The sequence below is a fragment of the Cydia strobilella genome, chromosome 18 (assembly GCF_947568885.1).
Source record: "Cydia strobilella chromosome 18, ilCydStro3.1, whole genome shotgun sequence".
Lineage (NCBI taxonomy): Eukaryota > Metazoa > Arthropoda > Insecta > Lepidoptera > Tortricidae > Cydia > Cydia strobilella.
In genome coordinates, this window is record NC_086058.1 from 10,543,094 (window position 1) to 10,554,162 (window position 11,069).

Below are 11,069 nucleotides of genomic sequence, written 5' to 3' on the forward strand. Positions count from 1 at the left end.
ATTGGTGTATAAAAGTATATTTGTAGTCAACGATTTTCACTTAGCCAATATCGCAGTCTTATAAAGTACAACGTTTTTAAATACATTTCATGGTTGATTTTTATAACAACTTATAAAAAGTAAAATATAACATAATATAATGTAGTCGATATAATTTAAGCTGCGTCTTTTACACGTTTTTTTTATAAAAGACGTCAAAATTCAGAACACATCAGTAGTGCAAATCAGTCTAACCTACTGAGGAATAATATACTACTGTGATATCAAAATTATTTATAGCCTAATTTCGTTTCTCAAATACAAACCTAGTTTCGCGGATGTACTTTTGTTTGGCAGGCTATTTTTGGCACATTTAAATTTTGCATTTTTCTATGTACTTAGACTACTTTAAATAATTATAATTAAATATAATTATATCGTTGTTTGTAAACGTTTATTAATTCACATCCAAGTATTAATTTATTGTCAAAAACTACTTTATGTTATCTTTAACGTAAGGAATTATTTTCGTATATATAATTAACAGAATTTGAAGTATTATGTGTGAGTTTTTATCCCTAATATAGTTCTTTTCTAATCCTAATCAATTTCTCAATTTAAAAACTATTTGGTATCCTATACCGTCCATATACCTACATTATAAGATTATAACATGACTTAATATTCCGTTATAAAGCATTTTTACTTAATCCTAGTGTTTATAGGCACACAGAGTAATTAAAGTTAATTTTTGTTGTCAAACAACCATACAGTCAGCTGTAGAAGTAGCTAAGCGCGTGGTGTTCAAAACGAGCTGAGCACAGCTATACAGTTAGAGCAGCGGTTCCTAACCTGGGGGTAATTACCCCCGTGGGGGTAAAACTAGCATTTTACTGAAAAAAAAAAAAGATTATGGAGGAGGGGTAAAATCGAGTTCCCTAGTTAGTCAAAGGGGTCACAGGTTGTGACTGCGTTGTACTAAAAAGGTTAGGAACCACTAAGTTAGAGATTAAGACATGTGCAGATCATATGAAATACCTGCTTGCTTAGCTACTTCCGCTAGTGCTGACGGTACTACTTTTGTCGTTTGTCTATAACGCTACGTCTTACGTAAGCGAAAAACTCGCGAACGCGAAGCGGCGCGGCGGGCCCAAGGCGTTCGCGTTCGCAAAGAGATCGCCCACGCAGGACACTTGTATAGGTATCAAAGGATTTTCACCCCACGCCGCACCGCTTCGCTTTCGCGTGTTGTTCGCTTACGTAGTACGCTGCATGACAGGGGTCGGGTAACCGCGACTCACGGGCCGCATGCGGCTCTTTGTAGGTCCATTTTCGGCTCTTCAAGCCACCCATAAATTAACATTAGAGGGTTCTGACCCCCGAAAAGAACATTTACGGCTCCTCTTTCTAAAACTCGTGATTTTTACTGCGGTTACTGCGGTCTTCTTCCCAAAAGTTTGCCGACCCAAAAATCCCTTGTATTCGTAATTATATAAATATCATTTTTTTATTGATTTAGGTTCGTAAAACAGGTAATAGTCACTATGTTGGCCTTATGGCCTATGTGCTAAAACTTATTATGTGCAACTTAAGTGCTCTCAATAATATATGTTCTTGTAGACCCTCTTAAGGTCCATAGAGCAAATTATAAGAATATTGGCTCTAAAAGGATGATTTCTCCCTTACACCACTGCAAATAACCGCTATTATAGACAAACGACAACGTGGTTCCGTCTTATATTGCCGCAATAGGTAGATTCAAGAGATCTTGACGAATTTATCTCGTTGGTTGAAGTAGCTGACCGTGCCCTCCTCGGGCTGCGCAGGCGCCGGCAGCCGGTGCAGGCTGAGGTACGACGCCGACAGCTCCGTGTTGTCGAACTGCCGGAGGTGGATCTGAAACAGGTCAAACAGGACATGGAAATGTTATGGTGTGACAGCCAAAGGCCTAATTGGCCAAGCAGATAGGCTTTTAACGTTGCATGGGTACTGCCGCAGCGTCGATAACTGCTAATGTTAGACAATCCAGCCACTAAAACAGTTGTCCAATTTTGGGCTACATTATTTTGCACTACTTAAGTATTGTTCTTCGTCTACGATAAGGGGTCATCCATTAATTACGTCACACGTTTAAGGGGGGGAGGGGTCAAGAAAATGTGACGTCATATAAAATTATTTTATTCGCTGTACAGTTAAATAACAAGTTTTTGGAATGATAATTGTTTTTAATCGTTTAATTTTCTTTCCTAATCTGTTGTGTTATTAAATTCCTAATATTTCTTATGTCAAAAATATTTGATAAAATATTAATAAATAAATAAAATACGTTTATTCAAAAAGTTTGATAAAGGTACATCATAAAAGTACACGATAAGGCATACAAACTAATTGAATGATTTTCAAAAACCCTTAAAATAAATAAGTCTGTTGCATATGTCCCACTGCTCTGCTGGGCACAGGTCTTCTTTTTGGTAGAGAGCTTTTGTCTACGAGTGTCTACGATAAAAAAAATCACTAAACCGAATCGAGAGCCTGGTTCATTGATAATAACAGCTAGGTAAACTTACTAATAAATGCAAATTGACTTCATCGCTCCTGCTCAGATAGGGGAAGTTGCCGCCGCTCTTCAAATGCGCCAGCTTGGCCTGCGGGTACGACTTGTACAGGTCCTCCCGGACTTGCGGGCTCAGCGCGCACTCGTCCCACACGTTCATGACGGTCACCGGCAGCTCGCTTAGGAGATGCGGCTGCATGTAGCCCGGTGTGCAGTTGAGGGTTAACCGTGAAGCTAGCTCCGATTGGTTTAGGGACTCTAGCTGGAAGAGTAGGAAATATGAGAGAAAAGCGCTGGCAGCCTAGCGGTAGCGCGAATTGCGATACGACGGTTGCGGGTACAAACCCCGGCTCGAATCAATCAGTTTTTCGGAACTTATGTACGATATATTATTTAATATTTATCAGTCGCTTTTCAGTGAAGGAAAACATCGTGAGGAAACCGGACTAATCCTAACAAGGCCTAGTTCCCCCTCTGGGTTGGAAGGTTAAAAACTAGTGCCTACGTCAATCTTAGGATTAGTTGTCAAGCGGAACCCAGGCTCCCATGAGCCGTGGCAAAATGCCGGGATAACGCGAGGAAGATGATATTATTTAATACTTATCAGTCGTTTTTCAGAGAAGGAAAACAAGAAAAAAAAGTGAAGAAACCGGACTAAATGCCAATACGGCCTGGTTTCCCCCGGGGGTTTTTGTAAAAACTACGTGCTAATTTTTGGGATTAGTTGCCAAGCGGAACCCAGGCTCATGGGAGCCGTGGCAAAAAGCCGGCACAACGCAAGGAAGCTGATGATCAATGCCGCCTGTTGCCAGTCTCTATGATGTAAATTTAACGTGTGTATCTTTGTCTGTTTGTGGCTGTAACTGTCTAACTAATGAAACAATTATACTTAGTGCATTTTTGAATTTGTTGAGATGGTTCTTTCTTAGATAGGTTTTAACTCACTAGGTGGCGCTGTTTAAATTTTTTTGAGGTATCAAGTTTTAGGTGCATAATTTGTTAAGGTTTTGTGTAACCCGTGCGAAGCCGGGCGGATCGCTAGTATTAAATAAGCAGTAATTGAGGTCAACACCCCGAGTGGCAACCAAAACGCCGATCACTGGTCACCCATAGGCATAGTATATATAAGTAGTTATAGACGCGCTACCGAGCGAGAGAAAGAATATTCATAAAAAATTTGGGCAGCATAGGATTTTTTCTCTTTCACTCTTATAAATTTCGGTATATCGCCATCGCCTCCTACCTATGATGCCACCTGGTGGGTGATAAGGACAAAGCATGGCACTATTTTCTCTTTCCTCTTATAGGAATCGCAATAAGACTATCTTTCTCAATTAAAGTGTCAGGCCCTTGTTATCACTACACTTTATAAAACAAAGTCCCCCGCCGCCGTCTGTGTCCCATCTGTTTGTGTGTATGTATGTTCGCGATAAACTCAAAAACGACTGAACGGATTTTCATGCGGTTTTCACCTATCAATATCAGTTTTTGTAGTTTCTGCGTTAAATCATGATTACATTATAGGTTCGTAAATTTTGTAGTAAAAATGCACTTTATCATGCATATTGTTTACAAATCGAATATTATCACTGATATGCCTCTAAAACAAACTTTGGCCTCATTTCGACTCCACAACAAAGATAAGATTGATAAAATATAACACGGTGATTACATCCCATTATCATACCATTAATATATACATTTTAAACAATGAAGCAAATACTTATTATGTATTCTCTGACGCCACTAATTATTCTGTTTTGTCACTATAACAGTATTGCATTGCTATTCCGCAATACAAGTTGTTATTTTATTACCATATGTTGTTGTAACTTGCATGTTATGTTGTCCTACCTATTCAATTAACTTAATATTAGACTTATATTGACCGGGATATAGACCGTGATTACCTTTTGTATTATTTGTGAGCTGTGCATGTAACTGCGTCGAAATATCGGGAGCTCACAAATAATACAAAAGGTAATCACGGTCTATATCCCGGTCAATATAAGTCTAGTGAAACTAACCGTGAATCATTCAAAACTCTACTTAATATTAATTGCATGTAAATATATGCAATTATATGTACTACTGTTTCTATTGATCTATATCTCATATTCACTAGTTTTGCTTATTAATTGTACTCGATGAGTATGCTATATTTTGGTTTTGAAATTGTAAAATATATAAACAAAGCCATGGAATGTCATCAAATTGTGTACTTCAAACTCGGGTATATCCATTCGACCCTCTCAGCAAATATCTACGCTATTACCTTTTCTTAATACCCAAATCGCATAATCTGACAGATGGATTTACTCGAGTTCGAAGTTAAGCGACTGAATTATACTTTATAGCATTGTTAGAATTATTAATCCCTGGCCCTGGTGGGAAGAGTCACCACCGCAATAATAGGTCAGAAACAGCAATTAGAATCATAATTACATTTTAACTTTAACCTCTTGTCTGTTTGATGAGGATCTTGACCAATGTTTAGTAATCTTGTTTTTGCTCTATTCAAGGCGACCAAAGTTTGAACACACAATTTTTTACCACAAACACATATGAACGGACAAAACTTTAAGGTTGTCTGTCAGCTGGCAGTTGACTTAAATTAGAAAAGAATACTTACTCTCTCAACCATAAAATCAATAGCCTCAATGATTCTTCTATCAGCTTTATCTGCTGAGAAGTTTCCCATTAGCATCCTCTTTAGAACCAGGGAGGGGAGAAGCCAGAAGAGAGCTGAGGAGTCCTTGAACTCAAACACGGAGGTGTCGGTGAAGGAGTTGCACAGTATTAGGGATGCCACCCGGGGGCAGTTTAGTGTTAGCTCTGTAAATTTTTGGGCTAGGAATCCACCTGAAATATACATTGAATGAACAAATAAATAGGATGTGTAAATAATACATGGTACAATATATCTTCAACATTTAGTTTTATATGAAGCAGGATTGCAGAATGTTATAAACTAAAACTTATATATATATTTTGAGTGAGCCATCATGTACCAGTTATTACATTTTTATTTATTTTAGCTGGTTACCATTAAAAAAATAGTAGAGGGAAAACTCAATGCCATTGCTAAACAGCTTCCTACTATTAACATTTATTAAGTAATTAAAGTTCATTTGTTTTGACTGTAATTAGCAAGAATATTCAACTAGACTTATATTGACCGGGATATAGACCGTGATTACCTTTTGTATTATTTGTGAGCTCCCGATATTTCAAAACTCTAAGAATATTCAAGTTGTTTAATTTGTAACAACCTGGTTTCCAATATGAATATAAACCAATTAATCCTATTGGTCTACTACAAGCTAAGTATAGTCAGAACTTCGTCAATAAACTTACCTAAGGAAGCTCCAAAAATATGCACCTTGTCAAGTTCTAGGTAGTCAATCAGTCTTTTGAACCCATCACACCACTCCTTCATATTCCAGTAAGGCGGGGGTTCCGCGGATATCACACGAACCCCTCTGGAAGCCAGGCCCATCACTTGCTTGTAGAAAACATCCGCCGTTCCAGAAACGGGTGGTAAACATATCAAGGGACATGCGACCGACTTCGGACCAGAATCGAATATTCGCCATGCCTGAATGGTAAACAGTTGGTTAACACTGTTACTTTCTTTATCAACGTAGAAACGAAAAAGAAATAACACGGTAAACGTATAAAGTACGAAAATTATTTGTTACCTTGGAACTATCTGAATCAACAATGATTTTCCGTAACGGTATATTACTTCGAAAACTCAGATACTCGTTTGATTGAGATAAGTCACTCACACAGCTCATGGTTTATGAGGAAATAAATATGAACGTATCTTGTTAATTAATTATTTAAAGAAAACAAATTAGAATCTAATTAGTCGCTAAAAGTAGAATGGAAACTCAAAAAAAACTTTGTTTTGACATTGACATAAGCAAGCACAGATAAAAATAAGAATGTTCGAGCTATAGTTGGTCAAACCAAATTGTCAATAAATAAGAACAAAAAAATCTATACTCATCCTTTTCTTTTGGGTGCTAGTACTAGCGTAAGACAAAGATAGTATGATTCTGTCATTTGACAAACTAGTCTGGCAAAAAAGAGTAGAAATAAAAAAGTGGCAACACTTTAGTGCTGTCCCTTTCAAATCAATCTAAGAAAAAAGGGACGACACTACAGTGTTGCCTCTTTTTAATTTGTACTCTTTTTTGCCAGACTGTATTGTCTGTATTATGTTCACATTGTTCACATTTCATTTGCTAATATTGGCTAACTCGGTACGAAAATGAGGTTTATAACTTCAAAATTAGTGCCATCTAAAAAGAAAATGTTTTTTCACTTCTCATGCTCGTAAAGTTCTCCTTTGTGCTAGATGTAGGCTGCACAAAATGCTACTTCTTTATTTTCTTTTCTTGATGGACTTGAGGGCGTTGTTGCCCGTAGCCAATGTCACGTAAAAGGGTAGGAACAAAACAAATGCTCTTAGAGCACGACGCTGTTCGGTGGTTGTTGTAGTTGTCTCGTAAAACCGATAGCTGGATTTTACGAGAAGCACGTGGACTACCGGCCGTTGACTCCAAAATGGTGGTTAAACACGCTTTGAGATTAATTCTCCATTCACTGCACACTACCACATTAGATTATTGTATAATAAAGCTATCGATTACACTTTAAACAATATTAATGAGCAAAAAACAAAGGAATTAATCACGAGGCTACTATCAAGATGGCGTTCGAACCGGAAGTCCAAAATGCTACTTTTATGCTCTAGTGCACAAAATAATATTTTTTTAAAGACTAAGACAATCAAATCACAGTCATAGTACACAATAAAACATAATCGGATAATATTGTTATTCCATTTAATTTGGCCCGTTTTTTTAATAATCCGTGTTTTATATATTACTAAATCATTAAAATCTTACAATACAGCATAGTTATTGTAGAAATAAACTACAAAATGTAGTTATAATTTGGCAGTATGAATTTAGAAGCCACGAACGCGAGTGTGGAGAGTTCGCTAATCAGCGAAATCGACAAAAGTAGAATGGAAACTCAAAAAAAAATTTATAAATTTATAATTTATTTATAAAGTTATAGGGTGGTTGTCAAGACTGTCAAAAAAATTATCAACAATTTTATTTATAGTTTTATGTATTATTGTTTACATTTATTAACTTTAGCTATTTATATAGTGTGGAAATTATTTTTCACATCAATTATGGTGTGCGCGCAGTGTAAAAAGGTCCTATCTAAGAGAGGCTCGCACTTCGTATGCCAAGGCCCTTGTCAAGGCACTTTCCATCGCCACTGCGTTAAAGGACTTGCTGCAGATATGAAAGCGGGAAAGGACCGAATATACTGCAATAACTGCGAAGAATCTGATGATGAGGACCTAGACGAAAATACCTCGGAAGACTTTAGTGTAATCCTAAAAGACATCCAAAAGAAGGTGAGCGCGCTGCCGAGTCTAAATAAACAACTAGCGGCAATCAAACTGAGTATGAATGTACTCTCTGATAAGTACGACTCCTTGCTATCGGAACAAGCAAAATCTAAAGACAGGATAACTACATTAGAAAAAAGTGTTGCCAATATTAACAATAAATGTGTATATATAGAGAAATGCAATGTGGCCCTAGAACAAAAATTAGTGGAGTATGAACAAGCATCGCGTAAGCACAATATTGAAATTGTCGGTGTGGAACAGCTACCGGGCGAGAGTGTGATTAACGTTATAACTAAATTAGGCGACAAATTAAATGTTAACAGCACTGACATTGAATGGGCACGACGAAGTCAACCACGAAAACAAGGAGAGAACAAGTCACCTTCGATCATCGTTGGATTCAAAAGCTCCGGGATTGGATCGCGTGACACATGGCTCTCCCAACGCCGGAATGTTTTAGAGATTACAAGCGACGTGGTAACAGGCGGCACGAAAACTAACAACATTTACATAAACGAAGACTTACCAAAAGCAACTCGGGCTCTATTGTGGAACACTAAAAAGAAATTACACAGTATCTACAAGTTCGTCTGGATCTCAAATGGCAAGGTACTAGTAAAGAAGGTGGAAGGAGACAAGACGGTATGGATTAAATCCGATAGCGATGTGAACGACATTCTTAAACCATAGGGTTTAACTCACTAACCTAATATTATATTTATTTTTAAATATGTCAAATATGGTAGATTTAAATATTTTAGATAATATAATAGATGAATCAGTCAACTACGTATGTGTTGACAGTTTAGGTAACTGGAAAATTGACAATAATTTGGTAGATTTATATATTCTTCATGTTAATATTTGTTCTATAAAAAAACATTTTAATGAATTACTTGTAACCCTAAACGATCACTTAAAGCATATAGACATTTTAGTAATTACCGAAGCAAATACACATTTCTCACAATTACCATTATTTGGTATCAAGGGATTCAAAGTCGATGCATTTACTCGCGAGGGACGCAGTGGTGGGGGCGTTCTTGTTTATTCACGAGAGCCTCTTGCTGCCTGCATGAACGAAGCAGGAGCGCCAGCCGCCACGACCACTATACGGACAGCAGAATGTGTCTCAATTTCGTTTACTAAAAATAACGAACATATTTGCGTAATATCCATATACAGACCACCTAGACACAATAAACAGAATAAAACACTAGAGTTCCTTACTGAGTTACGCACACTCTTTAACAGCTTACCTAGAAATATTAAAGTTGTAATCTGTGGAGACTTAAATATCAACTTGTTAAGTTACCAAGATAATCAAGTTACTGCCTATGAAAATATCATGGCAGAATACGGATTTACAAAATGTATCAAGGATGTCACACGCAGAGAAATTGTCATGGGCAAGATAATAGAATCGTGTATAGATCATATATATGTAAGGTCATCTACGTCCGTTATTGATTCGGCAGTTATTACACATAAGATCTCTGACCACTATCTTATTGCAGCTGCAATTCAATGGAAACAACGTAGTTGCGCGTTGAACGATAGGGGGGCGGGCGTCGTGGTTCCGGCAAGGTCTCGCGGGTCGGCCGTACACTCGACGTACACGTCCACACAGTGTGTTACTAAACACGTACTTGACAATCGTTTAGTAAGGGAAAAGCTGATGGAAACTAATTTCGAGAAACTGCTAACAATACAATGCCCAATTAAATTGTATGAAGAACTAGTTCAATTGTTTAAGAATATATATAAACAATGTTTAGAAATAAAATTAACAGACAAAAACGGCAATAGAAATAATAAAAGCTGGGTCACTAAAAATTTAAAAAAATATATTTTGGAACGAGATAGGTTGTTTGACATATGGTGCAATGACCCAAAGAATATGTTAAAAAGGCTTAACTATACAAAATACCGAAATAAGTGTAATAAAGCAACAAAAAAATGCAAAAATGAGTATGACAAACAAAGCATATTGAACTGTAACAATAATATTAAAAAGATTAGGGATAAAATTAACGATTTATTAGGTAGAAAAAAGCCATCAATAGATAGTTTCATCATGAATAATATGAAAAAACAAGGTAGCACTAAAGAAATTTCTGATAAATTCGCATTTACTTTCTCAAACGAAATAGATCAGATTAAGCATGCTTGTAACGACAAATGGCTGGATCGAAATGAATATGTAAGTAAGACGAACGTATACATAAGGTGGCAACCCGTGGATAGCTTAGCTGTCAAACTTGCCATTCGTCAAATGGATGCAAATAAAGCACCGGGAAGTGATCTTGTGCGTATGTCTGATCTAAAGCAAATCATAGATAAGGTTAGCCCAGTGATAGCCAAACTGATTAATTTATCAGTAGCTCAACAAAAATATCCTAATAATTTAAAGAAGTCAATTGTTCGCCCAGTTCATAAAAAAGGTGATCGCAAAGAACACTCCAATTATAGACCAATATCAATTCTATCAAGTCTTGACAAGGTTATTGAAAAATGCATTCCTACACAAAAATAATATACTAAATGACTGCCAACATGGTTTTCAAAGATATAAAAGTACAACTACACTTTTATCGAAATTTACAGATGAAATAAATACTTATCTAGGAGATAAAAAGTTCGTTGTAGCCATATTCTACGATTTAAAAAAAGCATTTGACACCTTAGAAACTAACACCCTTTTAAATGCAATGGACGAATGCGGAGTGGGGCAGCCACTAAACTGCTGGTTTCGTGACTACCTCACATCGCGTTCATATCGCGTCAAAATAAGTGACTGCTTAAGTGACGAGATACAAGTGCGATACGGAGTTCCCCAAGGCTCCGTATGAGGTCCCTTATGTTATCTCATGCACGTCAACAGTTTGTGTGGAGCATTGCGAAACAGTTCTGCATATATGTTTGCTGACGATCTATGTACGCTACGTGCAGGAACCAATCTTAACGAGGCCTGTCACTTAATTCAGCAAGACGCAGTAGTGAAATGGTCCCATGATAATGGGATCATACTAAATTCTGCAAAAACTAAATTTATTATTATACAGTCTCCCTACATGTGCACACCAGGATCGC

The 11,069-nt window shown here is 37.0% G+C and overlaps 1 protein-coding gene across 1 annotated transcript; it reads right to left on the reverse strand.

Moving 5' to 3' along the window:
* Positions 1 to 62: 62 nt before the first annotated feature.
* Positions 63 to 6,438, reverse strand: LOC134749229 (maspardin-like). The gene is made up of 5 exons (XM_063684116.1): positions 6,235 to 6,438; positions 5,891 to 6,131; positions 5,166 to 5,395; positions 2,547 to 2,795; positions 63 to 1,875 (listed from the first exon to the last, which is right to left on the reverse strand). Exons 1-5 carry the CDS (start codon positions 6,331 to 6,333, stop codon positions 1,738 to 1,740), a joined length of 957 nt encoding a protein of 318 aa, XP_063540186.1. The 5' UTR covers positions 6,334 to 6,438; the 3' UTR covers positions 63 to 1,737.
* Positions 6,439 to 11,069: the final 4,631 nt, after the last annotated feature.

Coding starts and splice junctions, on each gene's coding strand:
- LOC134749229 (XM_063684116.1), bottom strand. CDS start 6,333: ATGAGCTGTGTGAGTGACTTATCTCAATCAAACGAGTATCTGAGTTTT. Junction 6,132..6,234: donor TTGATTCAGATAGTTCCAAG/GTAACAAATAAT, acceptor TTTACCATTCAG/GCATGGCGAATATTCGATTC. Junction 2,796..5,165: donor TTGATTTTATGGTTGAGAGA/GTAAGTATTCTT, acceptor CTACTCTTCCAG/CTAGAGTCCCTAAACCAATC.